This window comes from Lipotes vexillifer, unplaced genomic scaffold, assembly GCF_000442215.2.
Source record: "Lipotes vexillifer unplaced genomic scaffold, Lipotes_vexillifer_v1.1 scaffold591, whole genome shotgun sequence".
In the NCBI taxonomy this organism is placed as follows: Eukaryota; Metazoa; Chordata; class Mammalia; order Artiodactyla; family Lipotidae; genus Lipotes; species Lipotes vexillifer.
In genome coordinates this window covers 1,196,597-1,217,027 of record NW_006791954.1, presented here as the reverse complement: position 1 = coordinate 1,217,027, position 20,431 = coordinate 1,196,597, and the positions used below count along the sequence as shown (strand labels likewise).

The 20,431-nt window shown below is 40.5% G+C and overlaps 1 protein-coding gene across 5 annotated transcripts in view; it reads left to right on the top strand.

The window, feature by feature from the left end:
- Positions 1-467: 467 nt before the first annotated feature.
- Positions 468-20,431, top strand: part of KAT7 (lysine acetyltransferase 7) — a 30,789-nt gene continuing 10,825 nt past the window's right edge. The window contains exons 1-8 of one of the 5 annotated variants that reach the window (XM_007465075.1): positions 619-633; positions 3,329-3,476; positions 5,697-5,873; positions 7,095-7,334; positions 12,881-12,963; positions 15,919-16,008; positions 17,414-17,512; positions 20,202-20,312. In XM_007465075.1, coding sequence (XP_007465137.1) covers positions 619-633; positions 3,329-3,476; positions 5,697-5,873; positions 7,095-7,334; positions 12,881-12,963; positions 15,919-16,008; positions 17,414-17,512; positions 20,202-20,312 — 963 coding nt within the window. Of the gene's footprint in view, positions 634-3,328; positions 3,477-5,696; positions 5,874-7,094; positions 7,335-12,880; positions 12,964-15,918; positions 16,009-17,413; positions 17,513-20,201; positions 20,313-20,431 lie in introns of all 5 variants that reach the window. The other 4 variants (XM_007465076.1, XM_007465078.1, XM_007465077.1 and 1 more) reach the window with 4 other exon arrangements.

Below are 20,431 nucleotides of genomic sequence, written 5' to 3'. Positions count from 1 at the left end.
ACAGTATGCCTGTTAAAATATAGTTTCTTCTGCAAAATATCCCTTCCCAACTTTGAGTTTATGTCATAAACGGAAACGTCCTTTAGCCAATTCGGCGACGAAGGGGTTAAACCTCGGCAACCTGATGGATTCTGGGGCTTTCCTTCCCCGACTTCGGAAATTAAAACTACCGGGAAGGGAAATGTTGCCCAAGGTAAAGATGAGAACCGTTAACTTCAACTGTCGGGCTTCTGCCCAAACAGGAATGGCTACCCACGCCTACAAAGGGTGCCATTCCCCTAACTAAACACGGCTCACCCCGGTTTCCACCATCGGTGTCACTTCCTGACCAAGTCCAAAATGGCGCTCAGTAGCCTCACCGGAGGAACGAACCTCCCAGCATCCTCTCTGACCCGTAACGTCAGGTGACGCGAATCCCAGCCGGAAGTAGAGGAAAAAGCGCCTCAGCCCGCGGCGCCTGCGCAGAAGGCTGTAGACGCTGTGAAGCAGGAGGCACTTGGGATCGTACGCAGGATTGGGACTGCTACAGAGGCCGCCACGGAGCCCGCCGGAGCCACCGTTCCTACTGCTGCTGCCGCCGCTGCCCGAATCGGAACCGTCGGGCCGCAGCCGCCGGCAATGCCGCGAAGGAAGGTGAGAGGAACGGGACAGGAGGGATGGCGGGTTTCTAAGGACAGTCTTTTGAGCAACGTGACGCAGTTGGCCACGCCTTACAGTGGTTGGAGTCCAACTTCCCGCTCCCCCGAACCTAGCTCAGCAACCCTCTCTTCTGTCCATACCCAACAGAAAAATGTGGGCCCGACCCTGGCCTCGGCCTATGCTTGCAACTATTCCCGCCCTCTGCTTGCCTGGCTCGGAGGCGTTCTTCTCGTTAATTGGTCGCTGAAACGTATAGAAGCATATTGATTGGCTGGTGACACCGCCCATTTGGGCTCAACGGTCACCTCCCCGCGTGTGGGGGCGGTGTCTGGGCCCGGCCCCACCGCTCTCCGACTGGCGGTAGAGAACGAACCCTTTTCTCTTGATTGGCTGGGCTTGGCAGTCTGTCCTGTGGGGGCGCGGTTTAGCGGGGCCGCGATTGGGTGGCACGAATCCCCCTCCCTTCCGTCTGGAGATGCTCATAGGAGGAGAGGCGGGGTTTTGGAGCATCCTTCCTTTCCCCGCGGGGGACACAACAAAGCAGAGGACTGGGTGGTGGAGAACCAGCGCCCACTCCCAAGGGATCTCACTCTGGCCTGTTGCTCCTAAGCTGTAATTATTATTGTTTCCTTAGTTGGACAGCGCCTAGAAAATGCAGTTCGTAAAATCAGAAACTTTGTAGAATTAGATGGGACTTATGAGATCACCTAAGGGACACTCCCATCCCTTCTTTTCTCAGCTAAACAGAGGCTTATTGGAGTGCCCCAAGCTACTCAATTAGGCAATGGCAGAGCCAGGACTACAGAACAAATCTAATTCAGTTCAACAAATGTTTATTGACTACTTGCTACGTGCTGGTTGCTGGGGATTCAGAAACTAATTAGACGTGAACCCTGGCATAAGGAAATCAGTCTGATGGGGAAAACAGACATATAAATAACTGTAGAAGGATCTAGTAAATTCTCTACTTGGCAGTAATGTACAAAGCTTAATGTCAGGGAAGTGGGAGAGCAATTAAGTCTGTTCTGGAATAAGATGAGAAGTAGATTGGTGAAAGCCAAAGAGAAGCACTGAGTTCTACAGTCAAGCCAGGAAGGGATGGTCAGAGATGATCAGGGATCCACATATCTGGGTAATTGGACTAGATGACCTTTAAGATTCCCCCTTTTATCCTATCAGTTTTCTGTGACCCTCTCTGGGGCCTCCACTCATTATCTGGGCAGATTAGACTTGAAATATTTGGAAAATTGGGTGGTATTGTTCACTTCTGAAGAAATGTTTCTCTTCCCAGAGGCTTTCAAATATTTGCACTTTTTAATGTCTCCTAAAATGATGTACATTGACAGGTGGTATTTATGTTAAGGCTTACCAAATGCAGGAATAGTACTGGTGCCTTGGAATAGGCCCACAGTCCCCTTTCTTCAATTCCTAAATACAAAGAGCTCTTGAAAATGTAAATTTTCTAGTAACTTATTTGGTGACAAAACCTGTTCTAAACTGTCCTGAGTTTTCGTGTGTCTAGTTTAGTGTGATTGTTTACATATTTTGCTGCAGAAAGGGTGTTATTTGCAGCATATGTGCAAATTATTCTCTTTCCAAAAATCTAAAAAGTTATGAATTCTAAATACAGCTGGTCCTGAGGGTTTTGAATAAAGAATTGGGGACTTGTAATTTGAAACTTTGGTTTTTTTTGTTTTTTATTTTTTTAGCAAATACATTTCTCTTTCTGGTTTAGTAAAAGGTATAGTGTTGATGCTCAGTTGATAAAAGTTATCTTTATGGTTATTCATGCCTCAGGAGGCTAACAATTGACAAATAATTATTAATTTAAAAGTTGATTTTTCTTTTTTTTTTTTTTTTTTTTTTTTTTGCCGTACTCGGGCCTCTCACTGTTGTGGCCTCTCCCGTTGCGGAGCACAGGCTCCGGACGCGCAGGCTCAGCGGCCATGGCTCACGGGCCCAGCCACTCCGCGGCATGTGGGATCTTCCCGGACCAGGGCACGAACCCGTGTCCCCTGCGTCGGCAGGCGGACTCTCAACCACTGCGCCACCAGGGAAGCCCTAAATGATGATTTTTAAAAACCTTTTGTTTTTGCATACCTATGAGTATTCATGTGCAAGCCGCTCCCTCCCCCACTTTCTTAAGGCACTTTTGCCATTCATGTGGAGAAACTTCAAAAGTAGATAAGAAAGAAGGATGTTACTCTTTTTCTCCTTAAGTTCTTTTGGGATCAGAGTTGTGGACCATGACATTTTGAATTAGTGTGTAGTTTTTAAAAATGTAATAGCTGTTCATGGAGACTTTGTACAAAAGCTACTCTGAATTTCAGTGGGGTCTAGTAACTAACATTTTTCTCATTACCCTGGACTTTCTGTAAGTACATGGTTATGTCAACCAATCTGTTTTGAGTAGAATACTTTCCAGTTTGTGGTACTGACCTCCAGATGGACTTGTTTCAGAATTAACGATAATACAGTAAGAATTCTCTTTCTGTGTTTATTTAATAAGGGTGCATTATTTGTAGGTTGTTTCATTTAAATGCTCTAAATAAAGGAAAGTTGTCTGTGGAATCCTTTCTTAGGTTTGAACTTGGTGTTTTCAGTATCACAGTTCGTTTTTTTTCCAGTGTTAATTCAAACCCACAGAGTAAATGTTTCTGTGCTAATGTTTGGATCTATGGTGTTACAGAGGAATGCAGGCAGTAGTTCAGATGGAACCGAAGATTCCGATTTTTCTACAGATCTCGAGCACACAGACAGTTCAGAGAGTGATGGCACATCCCGGCGATCTGCCCGAGTCACCCGCTCCTCAGCCCGACTAAGCCAGAGTTCCCAAGGTAAAAGGCGGCTTCCTTCTTCCTGACCACACCTCACAGCTGACTGGACATCACGTTATGGTGCTGGTTACTGTGGAAACTGGTCCCATGTCTTGATGTTGATGACAGAATCTGGTAAAATGCAGAGTAAATGACTGCGAAGTATCAGGTTTTTAAAAATGGTTCTGTTGGGGGTACTGTCCAATTTGTAGACCCAAAGGAACTATGTCTGGTTTAATAGGTGTGTGACACATGTATGTCCTGAGTCATTTAATTTTTTATAGATTACAGTTTCCCTATCAGTAAAATGAGAATGCTATCTTTTCACTTTCGTTAGAATGGTTTAGGCCTAGGGACTTAAAATAGTCTCTTGAACTTGTTATTATAGGAGGCCCAATACTTTTAAAGCCACGTTTAATTCTGTAATATAGTCAGGTACAAGTAATAAATATAAATAGTTGACCTAACTATCAATTGTAAATACCCAGAATTTTGCTTTGGTAGTAAAGAACAGAGAATCTTGGTGTCGGAAGTTTCTCTAGTGCAATTAGCTATCTGGGCTTAGATTTGGAGGGTACCCCTAAACCCTCTTGGCTCTGCTCTGGGATTCCCTGGGGAAGAAAGAAAGTTGTAATGAATACAGAAAGCTGATGATCAACAGCTAATATACTTAGAGCGCTTAAACAGTGTTGATTTGGTTAGTGCTTTGTATAAGCATGTTGCAAAATGAGAGAAAAACGTCTCTTTTTTCAAGCAAGGAAGTGGGAACATTCTCAGCAACTGTTCCTTACTTTATTTTTGAATCTAATATTTGAGCTGAAGTATAGATGTTGTCTCTTGATTTCTCAACTTTTAAGTTTTTATCTTTTGGCATAATGGGAATATTGACAAATGGCTACTATAATTCAGGTACTATGCTATGTACTGGAATACCATGATAGAAAAATCATACTTCCTGCCCTCAAGGAGCTCACAGTTTAGTTCGGGATGTAAACTGGTATGGTAATGCATTGTGGAACGGGCTCTGAGAGAGATTTGCATAGAGTACCGTGGAAGCCCAGATATGGAAATCTTATGGGATCTAGTAGGAATTTACAAGTTGAAAGATGGGAAAGTGTTATTATAGGTAGAGAGTACAGTATATGCAAAGGAATGGGCATATGTGTTCTTAGAAAGTATAATTGGTCATGCCCTGGACACCTGAAAGTTGTAAATATTCAAAATAGCTAGGAATTACATGAGCTCCGAGTCTCTTTCTAGTTATACTTTATGACCACTGAGTCACACAACTCCATGGGGTACCGTTCACAGTGTGGTCCACGTAAGATGACCCTCTCTAAAGCAAAATGTAGACTATCAATACATTGTGAATGGAGCCCCCTGGAGGTATGCAAACTGAAAACCTAGCTGGGTGCTAACTTTTACACAAAAGTTGGAGAATTTCAGTTTTCTTCTTTGAAGAATCTGTAAGATATACATGTTAGGATTTTTGGTTGATTAAAATATGCTTTAATTTTAGCTCTGAATTTCTTTTATTCCTTTTTTGAGTGTCATCAGAGTGGAGATGAGAAAAGGCTACTGGGTGCTTCAGAATAGATTTCTCTATCCAAAAGAATTTTAAAAGTTGTAGTCTTGCCTTGCCCTTTATGAATCTAATATTATTTTGCTTTAGGGTATCAGATAGGGTAATCAGGAAGAAAAAAAAGAGATCCTTAAGGAAAGGAAATATTCGTATATTGATATACCTTTAGTAGTACAGCATCTGTTTTCTGGTGGGTTAGAGTAAAGGAAGAAAGAGAGGACGTAGCTAATATTTATAAAGCACTAAATTTAGCTACCTAGGGATCATGTTAGGTGCCTTACATAAATTATTCCACTTATTCTCACACAAAATGTATGAGGAATATGCTACTAGTTTTTCCCCATTTTTTATAGATCAGGAAACAGGCTTGGAGAGATTAACTTGCCCAAGATGCCACAGCTAGTTAGTATGATGAAGTGGAATTGAATCACGTTCAGTCTTGATTCCAGAGCCTAAACTATTAATTCCTTGCTGTATTGCATCTCTATAACTGATTTGCTTATATTTAGTTCAATAAAATGGATATTTTGAGGATTTGTTGGATTTTTTGAAATATGAAGAGGAGGGCCTACGTGCTAATAAGTCATACCACTGGGAAATAAAACAGATTTCCTTCTTTTTTCTTTAATTGTTTTATTGTTTTTAAAAATCGGGATCAGATTCCAGTCCTGTTCGAAATTTGCAGTCTTTTGGCACTGAGGAGCCTGCTTATTCTACCAGGAGAGTGACCCGTAGTCAGCAGCAGCCTACCCCAGTGACGCCGAAAAAATACCCTCTTCGGCAGACTCGTTCATCTGGCTCAGAAACTGAGCAAGTGGTTGACTTTTCAGATAGAGGTGAGTGGGTATGGTATGATTTGGACCCATTACAGAGAGGGTCTAGTCAGTTTCCTCTTAAGGGAGGCTTGGAGCCACTGCAGATAGATTGATGCCCAATACAAAATTCAGCTAGGTGAATGCTGGTGTGTCTGATTCCTTTTTTGTGTCTTGCTAAGGTCAAGTTTGGTACTCTAGTACTCTTGAGGTCCAGAGTAGCTGGAATATATTCGATTGGACCTGCAGTAGGCAAAAGGTACTGGGTACCTCTTACCCACAGATGAAGAAGGCTTAAAGCACATTTTCTTACAGCCATGCTTGTCAGTCCATTTATCTCTGAATTTCTGAAGAGGAGTGACCCATCAGTAATGGGGAATGGTAAGGTATTGAGGTTGTGATTCAGCAGCCCAAATCAGAGACCTTAGATGAAAGGCTTTAGGCTTTTAGCCTGCCAACACCCCACGGCATGTGTAACTTCCCCAACCAGGGATGGAACCGGCGGCCCCTGCAGTGGAAGCACAGAGTCTTAACCACTAGACCACCAGGGAAGTCTGGTCAACTGGTTTGATGGAATCGTATTTACTTTTTAAAAAAAGTTTTGTTGCCAATATTTGAAAAAACAAAGATTTCATGTAAAAACCTGAGTTACTAGTTTGTTTTAAAAAATGGAAAGCTCTGGGAACATTAGGTGGCCATTCACCACAGTAATAATTGGCTGGAACTGAGTAGTAGTTGTCCCCTTGAGAGGGACAGTCAGCTCTCGATTTGGCCTTGCTCAGCCCCGGTAGGCATTTGGTTTGCAACCCCTAATTTAGAGTTAGTCAGGTCCATTCACAGTCTCACACCAAGTCTGTTCAGTGTCATCCAGAAAGAACCATTTTCATTTATCTTCCATCCTGTGTATCTCCTGGAAGGAGAGTGGGGTGGTAATGTTTTTTAAAGATTTATTCCCATCCAGTTTTGATTACCCATGATTTGGGGCTTGGGAGAAACACAGATAAGTAAAATGCATTAGGTAAACTCCAAATGAGATTTTAGTCAGGAGTTAAAGTTGCAAAAGAGGAATGATGTTATTAGTTTCTCTTCATTTTCTATTTAGTTTTATGGCAGATAAGTGGCTAAAAGTTACTGGTTAAATCGTAGAAAGAGGGTCTTGGAAAGCCCATAAGCTCTTCTGAATATAATAACCCTCTAAACAAAATAAACCCCATTCATGAGTTCTACCAATTGCTTTTACTTTAGAAACTAAAAATACAGCTGATCACGATGAGTCTCCACCTCGAACGCCAACTGGAAATGCCCCTTCTTCTGAGTCTGATATAGACATCTCCAGCCCCAACGTTTCTCACGATGAGAGCATTGCCAAGGACATGTCCTTGAAGGACTCAGGCAGTGATCTCTCTCATCGCCCCAAGCGCCGCCGCTTCCATGAAAGCTACAATTTCAATATGAAGTGTCCTACGCCAGGCTGTAACTCCCTAGGTAAGTGTGCCCAAGCCTCATGACACCCTGTGATATGTGGTTCTCTCTCCCTCTGGAATTAGCATCACCCAGAAATGTTTAGTGTTCCATTGCGACTTAGCTTCTTAGGCTCTTCAGTGATCCTCCTCAGAATAACTCTGAATTGCCCGCTTGAATAAAAGCATCTCTGGGACTTCCCTGGTGGCGCAGTGGTTAAGAATCCGCCCGCCATTGCAGGGTACGTGGGTTGCAGCCCTGGTCCGGTAAGATCCCACGTGCCGCGGAGCACCTAAGCCCATGCGCCACAACTACTGAGCCTGCGCTCTAGAGCCCGCAAGCCGCAACTGCCAAAGCCTGCATGCATAGAGCCCGTGCTCCGCAACGAGAAACCATCGCAACGAGAAGCCCGCACACCACAAGGAAGAGTAGCCCCTGCTCTCTACATCTAGAGAAAGCCCGCGCGAAGCAATGAAGACCCAACGCAGCCAAAAAAAAAAAAGCATCTCTGCTTCTTGGCCTCTTATCCATAGTAACAGATTTGGTTCCAAGGAAATTAACTCTGATGGGCCATTCAGTTTATTGAGAGCTTTTCCTAGTGAAAAATTTTCTCATTTTTCCAGCAAAAACAAAACAGAAAACCAGTTATCTCTAAATATCTCATCGTGTGGTGCTTAGTTCAAGCTTACTGAGGACTAATAGACTGTAGGTTAGTGATGAATAATGGTTGTATGGCCATAGCTATTAAGGAAATGAGAAAAACAGATTGTTTTGGTCAAGAGGTTCTGAAGGTAAGGAGTACAGATGAGACCCTGGCCTTTTGTGACTTCTGTAATTTTAGGTCTTGTGGCTTTGTGTGCTTTAGTAAGTATAAACTAGATAAGCATTTCTTCACAGATAGGTGAATATTTCATTATTTTCTTATGACTTATTTTTCCCCCTTACTGAGGGATTCTAGTAATGGTTTAAAAACCTTATTTGTGCTCCTTAAGTGAGATTAGGTGCAAATGTTGGGCTAAGCTTTTGTCTAGAGTTGAAAGGTGCTGATTGGAAGATAAGGGGCCTCTCTTTCTATCTACACATTTAGCCTTTGGGGACTTCCCTGGTGGCGCAGTGGTTAAGAATCCGCCTGCCAATTCAGGGGACACGGGTTTGAGCCCTGGTCTGGGAAGATCCTACATGCCACAGAGCACCTAAGCCTGTGCTCCACAGCTACTGAGCCTGCACTCTAGAGCCTGCAAGCCACAACTGCAGAGCCCATGTGCCACAGCTACTGAAGCTCGCATGCCTACAGCCCGTGCTCCACAGCAAGAGAAGCCGCCGCAATGAGAAGCACACACACTGCAACAAAGACCCAACACAGCCAAAAATAAATAAATAAATAAATAAATAAATTTTAGCCTTTGAATGTGGCCACCAGGTTCAGAAAAAAAGTAGAACAGAGTAAGTTGCTGCTTTGCAGACCACCAGTACATTTTCCCTAGTATTTTTTTTATTTGGATCCTTTCCTGGTCTTAGCAGCAGTTTCTTAGGTAATTTCAAGCCATCAAAATGCATAAGTAAAGCAAAAATTCCCCTGAACACTATACCAGTTGTTACTCAAGGTAGTTGTTTCAGGCCTAAATCAATTTCCTTGAGATAAATAATGAAAAACTAAGAATAGACAGTATATAAACACTAGTACAAGAGATAGCTAACGTGCTTCCAGACGGTAAGAGGATCTCGTTGCCACATAGCAGGAGAAGGAATTTTCCTCAGCTCTGCTTGTTGCTATCCACGCATCCTTAGATTGTTACTTTTATTTTATGTACTATGTGTAATCAGTCATTCAATACTTATTGACTGTTTTAAATTCTGGGGGTGGAGTTGTGAACATGTCAAATTCCCTACCCTCATGTAGCTTATAGTCTAACTGGGGAAGGCAAAACAGATGTGTAATACATCAACTAGAGATGTATGCTGTGAAGAGTAGGATACCGCACATACACACAAGCGTGTGTGAGTTGGGAAAGCCACTCTGATACGCTGATATTTGAGCAGAAACCTGAGATAAGTGAGAGAGTGAACCATTTGAGTATCTGGGGGATAAGCATTATGGGTAGAGGGAACAGCAAGTGCACAGGGTCGGGCAGGAGAATGCTTAACCACTTTGAGGAGTATTTTTTTGGGAGGGTTGGGGGTGCTGCGCCGTGCGGCATGCAGGGTCTTAGTTCCCTGACCAGGGATCAACCCGTACCCTCTGCACTGGGAGCACGGAGTCTTAACCACTGGACCTCCAGGGAAGTCCCTTTGAGGAATACTTTAGGGGCCCATATGCCTGGAGCAGATAGACCAGAATGGGGAGGAGGAGACAGACCAGAATGAGGTTAGAGTGGGGGACTGATTCTGTGTTATTTATGTCCTGGACTCAGCACCCTTAATGTGGTAGACCATGAGGGTAAATATAAATCTGTTGCATCACAGGAAAGTTTACTTGACTTTTGGTTTTAATGTATTGGCGAAGTTTGAAAAGTATGAGCCGGAGCTTCCAGTATTATTCTGGATCCTGTTCCACTCTTCATCTTAGGCAAAACAGTGTTGTTAATTTTTTTTTTTCTGGTAATTTTGGTATGAAAGTAGGATGTGCTTTTGAAAAATTAAAACCCTACAGGAGGTCTTGAGTGCTAAGTAAAAGTTCTCCTTCACTCATATCCCCAGAACCATGCCCTAGACATAAAACTACTATTGGTAGTTTTTTATGAATGCTGATAAGTTTCTATACATATATAGCACACGTGTATATGTACATGTATTTCTTTTTTTGTTATTTAGAAAAAGGAAAATATACAATGGTTTGACATCTTAGATATTTATTGGCACTCAGAGGTCCATCTGTTTAAAGGATATAGAGAATTCCATTATATTGAAAGTTCAGAAATTATTTAAATTGCCCTGTATTGATTGACATTTATATTGTTTCTCACTTTTTAACTTTTTTTTTCTTAAAGCTATTTTGAACAGTACTGTAATTGATAGCCTTGTATGTATGTATTTTGGTGTCTCTAGAAAATCTGTTGGATGAATTCATAGCAGTGGAATTGCTAGGTCAATAGAACAGCTATCATTTTTAAACTTTTAATATAGACATATTGGTTGTAGTTTACATATTGTAAAATAAAACAAACTTGAATAATTTATTCAGAAGTTACAGATGCATAGTAGCTAAAAAGCTTGCCATAGCAGTGATACTTTACATTTTGTACATAGTGTTTGATCAGTGAGGGTGGTATTTTGTGTCTAAGATAAATGTGTGGATCTCTAAGATTACATTTTAAATAATATAGTCCTGGAGAAATGACAGCCTGCATATCATATATTAACTCCCCTCTCCCCCAGTACTTGGACTGTTTTTACCCTTTATTTATTTTTTGGCTGCGCTGCAAGGCTTGTGGGATCTTAGTTCCCCAACCAGGGATCAAACCCAGGCCCTTGGCAGTGAGAGCACGGAGCCCCGACCACGGGGCCACCAGGGAATTCCCTGTTTTTACCCTTTAAAGCTTACTCTGTAAATCTTGTATAATTTTTAACTCCCTTTTAAATGTCTCCTTTACCCCAAGAAAGATAAAGGTTTTTGTAGATTTGCAATTTAGCTTAGCTAATTTATCTTTTTATCTCATTAGCCTTGGCTCACCATCCCTCTCAATCTTAGGTGTTTGATAAACCTTTTGATTGAAGGGACATATAAAAATGAAATAATCAGTTCTCTGTGTATTTTCACAAACCACATGAGAAATAGAAAAATGAAGAGATACCACTTAAGATAAAATGAGCTTTTTCTGTATTGTTTTTCCTAATATCTTCATCTTCCCTTCTTAAGAGGGCCTTGTGCAAACTGCCTGTTTAAAAGTTTGATTATGTATTTTATAAATAAATGGATGAATGAATAATATAAAAGTTTGATTATAGAAGAAGGCTAAGTCTTTAAACAAAACCAGCCACCCCTCCAAAAGAATGAATATATTTAACCTGGTCCAAAGTTATCAAGGTATGTTTCCTTATATGATAGAAAAGGCCACTTTCTTCTCCATTTTTCGTAAGTTTCTTTTGATTTTTGAAAGAAGTTCAGGGGCTTCCCTTAACGAAGTGGTTAAGAATCCGCCTGCCAATGCAGGGGACACAGGTTCGAGCCCTGGTCCAGGAAGATCCCACATGCCGCAGAGCAACTAAGCCCATGCGCCCCATCTACTGAGCCTGCGCTCTAGAGCCCGCGAGTCACAACTACTGAGCCTGTGTGCCGCAACTGTTGAAGCCCGCGCACCTAGAGCCTGTGCTCTGCAACAAGAGAAGCCACCCGCAATGAGAAGCCCGTGCACCGCACCGAAGAGTAGCCCCCACTTGCCACAACTATAGAAAGCCTGTGCGCAGCAATGAAGACCCAATGCAGCCGAAAATAAATAAATAAATGTATTTATTTTAAAAAAAGGACTTCCCTGATGGCACAGTAGTTAAGAATCCACCTGCCAATGCTGGGGACACAGGTTCGAGCCCTGGTCCAGGAGTATCCCACATGCTGCAGAGCATCTAAGCCCGTGTGCCACAACTACTGAGCCCACATGCCACAACTACTGAGCCCACATGCCACAACTACTGAAGCCTGCATGCCTAGAGCCCATTTTCCACAGCAAGAGAAGCCACCACAATGAGAAGCCCGTGCACCGCAGTGAAGAGTAGCTCCTGCGCACCGCAATAGAGAAAGCCCACGCGCAGCAACAAAGACCCAACACAGCCAAAAGAAAAAAATGTTCAATTCAGATTGGATAACATTGCATAACAGAAAGGAAAGTACTTACTATACATATGACTTGATCAGTTTAGCATAGGAAAGTTAAATTCCACCAAAAGAAGATATTCTTGCTTGTAACTTTGTGCCTTTTATTTTTATTTATTTATTTAAATTTATTTATTTTATTTATTTTTGGCTGCATTGGGTCTTCGTTGCTGTGCACGGGCTTTCTCTAGTTGCGGTGAGCAGGGGCTACTCTTTGTTGTGGTATGCGAGCTTCTCATTGCAGTGGCTTCTCTTGTTGCGGAGCACAGGCTCTAGGCGTGCGGGCTTCAGTAGTTGTGGCTCGCGGGCTTTAGAACACACACTCAGTAGTTGTGGCACACGGGCTCAGTTGCTCTGCGGCATGTGGGATCTTCCCGGACCAGGGCTCGAACCCACGTCCTCTGCATTGGCAGGCGGATTCTTAGCCACTGCGCCACCAGGGAAGCCCAACTTTGTGCCTTTTAAATAAGTTTATGGGCTTAATGACATTTTGGAATTTGAGAAAGAATTATCAGAAAAGAAGGAACTATAATTTATACTGAATATATGCAAGTGTGTTCAAAGATTGCTAGATCCAACCTGTGGAAGAAAAAAAATTATTGTGGGTGCAAGTTATGACCCTAACAGCACTTACCTTTGATGGGTTTAATCTGTAATCAGACATGTACGTGATAAAATGATACCTTAAAAATGCTAGAGAAAAATATGACTTTACAAGCTTAAGTCTTTCATCTTGAGATTAAGTTTTTTCCTCCTTTAACAGGACACCTTACAGGAAAACATGAGAGACATTTCTCTATATCAGGATGCCCTCTCTATCATAACCTCTCAGCTGATGAATGCAAGGTAACTGTATTGTCATTTATTCAGCATATACTTATTGAGTGCTTACCATTTGCCAGGTACTTTGCTAAACAATGGGGATACAGTGTGAACAAAATGGGCAAGGTCCATGTTCTTACATTCTAGTGGAGGAAACGTTATAAAAATCAACTGTGTTTAAAAAAAAAAAACAGACGAATTATTCTACGTAATGAGTGTTTTGAGAGAAATTAACAATGAGATTATCTATGGAATATTTGGAACATCATCCTCCAAGTGCTTTGATATTTTCTGTTGAAAATTATCTTCAAAGATTGCTAGGGACCTTTTCCACTAAGGAATAATTTGCATAAATATGTGATCTCAATATTTATGCATTAGTTTCTCTTCTTATAAGCCTATGAGGACATTTTGCTTTTTAAAAGTTTTTCAAAATTCTTTTCCTCTTTCTTTGTCTGTTTCTGTGAAATACTTTTCTTTTTGTTACTCGCAATCACACCTACTCTTGGCTAATTCTTGTCTTACATTCTTGAAAAATATAGTTCTAAATAACCTTTGGGATTTGGAATAATGGATTTAGGAGTAGAGCCTAAGATCCTATTTTGTATGTTTCTGTATGGGTTGTTACTACCAAGGAGGAACCAAGAAACTAATTATGGGCAAGCAGGAGTTGAAAATGTTACTAATTAAATGCATTGCTCAGGTAGTATTTGGACAGGTTACCCAAGTTGGTTAGACCAAAGTATTAATTGTCGTTTTTGTAGTTGTTATTTTGCTAAGAAGGCCAGGATAACAGGTTTACTCCTGTTTGGGCCAGTTTCCTCCTGAGAAAAATGAGATTCCCCAGCTAACATTAATTCTACCTGATTCAGGAATATGTTCTCTTATTTACAAGTAGAACACAGGAGGGAAAGTTTCGTTCTGTGTTGTGTTTAGTCTTTCAGCAAAGTAGTATACTTCCAATGCTTACATGGATTTTGAGGTTGTGGATACTTACTCTTATCTTCCTTCATCCCAGGTCTCTAATATAAGCAAGGCAATTTCTTCTGCTCTCTGTAGAAGTGGTAGGTCTTTCCATTATCTTCCCATTAGTGTGAGACCAGATCAAAACAGGAACAGCTCTTCCAACAACTGCATCAGAAGCTGACAAGGCATTAGGTGCTTCTTTCTCTGAAAATAACTGTGATCTCTGGTTTTTGAGAGTTGTCCGTTACCACTTGTCTTTAAATATAACGATCTGATAACTATGGATGGTTTTACATAAAAGTCTTCTTAAGGTATAACTTTTTAAATTGTTGGCTAATAGCAATATGAACATGTTGCCTTAAGCAATTTTTTTTTTATAAAAGAAAAAGAAAATTTTCAGTGTGGGGAAGAAAATTCTGAAAAAAGGAACGCATTTCCTGAACTTTCCTCTTTTGTGCTCTTTTTCACAAGGAGAATCAGGCTCAGCATAATCCATCTTTACTACTGGACCATGTGCTTGTGAGGATCAGGAGAATTTCTGAAAGATACATATTTTTATTACATTCAGAATCCCAAATGGAAAGATTAGGCTAATTCCTCACATTTACTAAAAACCCAGAGTTTTTCAAGTACTTGCATGTATAGAATTACTGAGTTTTGCAGTAAATGATTGCAATCAGTGATATTACCATTTTATATTCAGTCAAAAGACTGAATTCAGTAAGTTTACATTTTCATGGGGGAAGGCAAAATCAACATAAAATTAGTAAGCAATTAAGAATTTCGTGTAGTGGTAATGTTGTGAGAAATGGAAAGGAACAGAGAGTGACTGTTTTGGGGGTGACAGGGTATGGCACTGCTTTTGCTTGGGCTGTGGAGAAAGACATTTTATCTGAATCATGGGTGACGGCAAAGAGGCAGTTAGTTGTGTCTAGGTCCTGAGTAGAAGGATGGGCAAACACAAAGGCCGTGAGACAGGGATAAACTGTTGCATTTGAAGGGTGGAAAGTAGGCCAGTGTGGCTGGAACGTGATGGGAAATGAAGAAGCAGGATCCATATCATGAAGGACCTGTAGGCCTTGGCAAAAGGAGTATGCTTTTGTTCTGATGGCTGTGGGAGGCATTCGGAGGGCTTTAACAGAGGCGTGGTGTAATATCATAAACACTGTTTAAAAATCACAGCTTGCTGGTATGTGGAGAGTGGACTGGAGGGGGCAAGAGTTGACACAGGGTAAACAGGCTGTGTCTGAGGCTGAGGCAGTAGATGGTGGGCTGGTTTAGTGTCATTGTCAGTGGAGATGGTCAGAATTGGTTGGACTCAGGATATGTTTTGGAGGGGGGCAGCCTGATAAGAGTTGCTGATGAATTCATTGTGAGATGGGAGAGAAAGAGAACAATCAAGCATGACGTTCAAGTTTTTGACCTGATCAGTTGTTTCGAAAGTGTTGCTATTTATTGCTACAGGGAAGATTTGGGGTCGAGCAGATTTGTGGGAGAGTGTCAGTCACTGTTTTGACCATGCTGAATTTTAGTGTTGCTGTAGAATAGGGAGTTGGATATGAGTCCTCACTGCCCAGAAGATGAATTTGAGACTTGAAGAGCTAATGTGATTTGTCTAAGGTCATAACTACAGAGTTAAGTCTCTCTATAGACTTGATCCCAAGTATCTAGCCTTTCCTTTGTACTTCTTTACTCTGTTCTTGCACTCTTCACACATACTGTTGCACAGTGGAACGAGTACAGAGGCTCAGAGTCATCAGACTTACTTAAAATCTTAGCTTTACCACCACCTAGCTGTAATTATTTCACTTCTCTGATTCTCGGATAATGGCTGAGAAAACAGATGTGAAGCTTGCCTTATCTATTTCTTATAGAGATTGTGATACTAAATGTGAAGACCCTTTCAAAGTAAAAGTACAGTGTAAATTCAAGGGATTACTATTGTGTTCTTGCACTTTAAGTAAACATAGTCTTAGAGGCAGGTGGATTGATTGACGTTGTTGATGGTTGCAGGTGAGAGCACAGAGCCGGGATAAGCAGATAGAAGAAAGGATGCTGTCCCACAGGCAAGATGACAACAACAGGCATGCAACCAGGCACCAGGTACGGGCCTTGTTAAAGCTCTGGCCATTTACAGTTGGAGAGCCAAGTCTTGGATCTCCTCTGCCCTGTAATGGTCTTTAGGTATATCCATGCCTCGTTTTCTATGCTGTGTCTGGATAACTGGTCTTTGGTCATAAACTTAGAATCATACTTTTTCCAAATAGTGAATTTTCAAGAAAAAAACTCCTACTCAAAAAAGAAGGAATCATGCTACCTAGAATAATAATAATAATGGTAATAATAATATTAGTAATAATAGGTAATCTTGATTATTTGAAAGATTATACTTGCTGCTCTGTTTCCTTATTTGCATCCATTTCTAACCCATTATAATATCGGGCCCCTCTGCTCTGGTGGTATGTTTCCAATGTCACCAGTAACTTCCTTAGCATTGGACGCTTGTTGTTTATGTCAGTTTTCTTCTACTTCTCTTTTCTGTTGGATTCCAAGATGGTGCTTCGCTCTAATCTTTCTGCCTCTCTGAACATTCATGCCCATTGATTACATTTAATTCCTTGTTCCCCCCGAATGCCTTTGGTCTTTCTCTTGCTGTTTTTCTCCCTAGAACTCTATACTTATACCAAGAAGAGATTGTGTTTCTCCTTCAAGGCCTTGTGCAACTCTTAGCTGTTGTAGGAATTCTTCCCAAATCTTCTACCATTAATGAATTTCTTCCTCGTGTATTCCTATTTGCAGTGTTCTCACATTGGAAGTTTAGCCTTTGGCATGTATTATATACACATAGCTCATCATATGGATGTCTGTTTCTGTGGTTAGATTATAAGTGGATAGCAGAGGAGGTACAGTGATGAGGGAGAAGTTTGACTTTGGAGCCAAACAGATCTGGATTTGAATACGGCGATTCTGTTACTCTAGCTGTGTGGTCTTGGGCAGGTCAGCTAACCTCCCTAAACTTTATTTCCTTGAATAATACCTACCTGGCAGTGTATTCAGCTAAATTATGCATGTAAAGTACCTGTTCCCAGTGCTTGGCAGGTAAAAGCACTCTACACTTGTCTTCATTGTCTATCTTGGGTTCTAAATCAGTTTTTAAATTTTTATTCATTTTCATATCAGTACTTGGAAAACTGTAAGCATTCAGTAAATGCCTGTTGAATTGAAATGATCTTTTATTCCTGTTGCTTCCATCCTTAGTTTATATTCTGTTTGGATCAATATTAAATTATTATACATTTTGAGCTCGTATTAACTGACAGGGTAGTGTTCTAGGTGATGAGGGAACCACATTTAGAGTTTTAAAATTACCGCAGTATTCACAGGGTGCCCGTAATGCATCTGGCGTCCCACCCCCAACCCCCTTCTTTGGGGTATGTTACTTTCATTTAGAAACTTAATTACATAATGAGTTTTCTAGCTAACTTCTCAATTTTCTCCTTCTTTTTAGGCACCAACAGAGAGGCAGTTGCGATATAAGGAAAAGGTTGCTGAACTCAGGAAGAAAAGAAATTCTGGGCTGAGCAAAGAACAGAAAGAGAAATATATGGTGAGAAGAAGTTAAATATTTAATTACCATGAACTCTTGCTATCACATTTGATTCCTTTTGGTTACTAAGATTCTGCTTTTCACATTTGTCATTTGGTATGCTCTGTAAGTAACAGGACTCTTCTCTGGCAGTTAGAGTTCACTATATATAATTCCCCAATAAGAGTGGAACTGGGAGTCCTCGAAAAACAAAATACTGTTAGAATTTAGATCAAAAAAAATTGAATCCTTTAGTTTGTAAACCTCACTTTAGGTTTAAAGGGTTAAATTTACCCGCTCGAACAAATACCATGATGTTGGAGATGTCTGTGTAAGGAAGAATATTCAAGCTAAGCAGTAGTGCATTTCCTTTAATGGAAGAATAAAATACCTACATGATAAAAGGTATTAATTGGGTGATACATTGTATAATAGGTCTTTTTGTAGTGTTTTAATTTATTTTTCTAGTTTTAAAAGTAGTGCACGTTTGTAATAAAAAATATAGAGCAATTAAGGAAAGTACTCAGAAATAAACACTAATCCTACTACCTAAAAATAACCACAGCTAGCATTTTGGGATAAAACTTTCTAGCTTTTTACAATGCCTTATTTACATAGTTTGGATATTATTATAAGTACAGCTTTTAATTCTGTGTTTTCATTTACCTATCTTTTTTTTTTTTTCATTTACCTATCTTAAGCTGATTTCCCCATTTTATTAAAAATTCTTCCAAAATTTTTTTGCACAAAATATTAATTTTTAAGTAAAGATTTATTATAAATATCTTCATAGCGTTTACTTTGAAAATACCAACTATAGAAAAGAAAAATTAAAAAAAAAAAATCACCCTCCCAGATATAAACCACTGTTAATGTTTTGGCATCTTCTTCTGATGTGTATTTTTTTCATGGAGTTGGACTCTTTGTTTACTTAGTCATTAGAATAGATGATTAAAAGTATGGTTTGTGAATACTTAGCATGGCTTCATTAAGGCAGAAATATGCCCAACTATGTATTTGCTTTTGTGGTAGCAAATTTACTACCATTTACTACCATCTCCATTTACTCGTAAGGGTATCATTTTTAAGACAGTGTGGTAGTCATCACTGTCTTAAAAATGATACCCTTACGAGTAAATGGAGATGGTCCAGTTTGAGATGTGTGGAGGCTGTGGGGTGAGTTTGTAGCTAAACACCTGCTCCAGACTGTGCTGGGTTTGTAGAGAGAGGGAAGGCTCTAGAAATGGGCTGTGGGGGGGGAAGTTGTATGCTTCCCCTCTGTCTTGTTCAGTGTTTTTATCTACAAATTGGGTAGAGGTGTAATAATACGATAATACCATTTATTGAGTGCTTATGTGCTAGGTAGGCACTGTGGTTATGTTGCTCCCATAATCTTTGTTACAAAGATGGATGGTATTTCACCTGTTTTATAGATGGGAAACTGAGATTTAGAGAGGTAATTTTCCCAGAATCATACAGGTAGAGAGAGTGTCTGAAGTAAAAGCTCCTGAAATTTACCTTACATTTGCTTTCCACTAGTTTGGGCTAGATTATTTGGACTGAACCTTCCTGGTAAAAATGCTGGATAGGATTTTTTAAAGCTTTTTTAAAAAAATTCATGAAACTAGAAGAAATAACTTATACTTAAAACCCAAGTATTAGATAACAGCCCCAATTAAAAAAGATATCGATCAGATGGGCCCAGATCAAGCAGAAGAAATTTTAATTTCAGATTAAGCGGAAGAAATTTTAATAGATGCTGGTGAGTGGTTTCTTCATATGATAATATATGAGCGAAGTCTACTGAGTTCTTCCTGGGATGAGCCATCTGCTCCTCTTAACAACCATTATCTTCTGTTCTCTGGGTAGGAGGTGGAGTCTAGGACGGAGTGGGAAGGGCTAGAATCAAAGGTTAAAAGTGAAGTTTCCCCTGTGGAATTTCTTTCTTGTGAAAGGATATTTGTGTAGTGACTGCCATGGTAAGATTTGTTACTTATTTAAAACTGGATTATTTCTATGATTCTAATTTTCTGTGTCTGTTCTGTCCCTTGTTCTTGCTTAATATTGAGTAAAACATTTCTCAGAGGCCAGCCTTTTTTCCAGTGCACTTGGGCTGGAGTTCTAAAGTAGGAGCATTACGGTACCTTTGGTGGATCGTGTAGTGGTGGGTGCTGCAGTAGTTCAAGTGAAAGAGTTTACAAAAGACAGCTTAGTCCAACTGCCCCTTCCTACCTGCAGATTTTATTCAGTCTAAAATCTTAGACTCGAAAGTTTAGAGATTCTAGCTTTTATTTGGTTTTGTTTTTAAATGGGGAGTATCCACCAAGGTTCCTTCCAGATTTTAGGATTCTAGGAATTGGTAGTGCCTTTGGGTTTGTTATATTTTATTTCTTTGTATGGTCACGCACATTTTCAGAGAAAGAAATGGAAGCATAGAGTTCCAAAGAATGAAACTCACTTTCGGAGAGATTATAAGAGCATTTCCTTTCCAGGTTCACTAGGGTGGGCAGTGGGTGTCTTCTGGAATTAACCTGTCTGATAAATAGTTTATTTTATACTCAATCCCTAGTATCTAGTATAATGCCTGGCAAATAGTAGGCACTAAATAAATAGCTTATGGTTGTTCTTGGCCCTCTGGTTGGCATCCATTGAAATGCAATAGATTAAGTTCTTAGAAGCAGAGAGTGTCACTCTCTGGTTATATTCCTAGGAACACAGGCAGACCTATGGGAACACTCGGGAACCTCTTTTGGAAAACCTGACTAGCGAGTATGACTTGGATCTTTTCCGAAGAGCACAAGCCCGGGCTTCAGAGGATCTGGTGAGTAGTAAAACCTCCAAGCTGAGGACCACTTGTGAGGGGCACTTGGAACTGCCAAGAAAAATGATTAGCAGTCAGTTTGATGGGGATTAAATATACCTTGCTGGCTGACTCTTTCC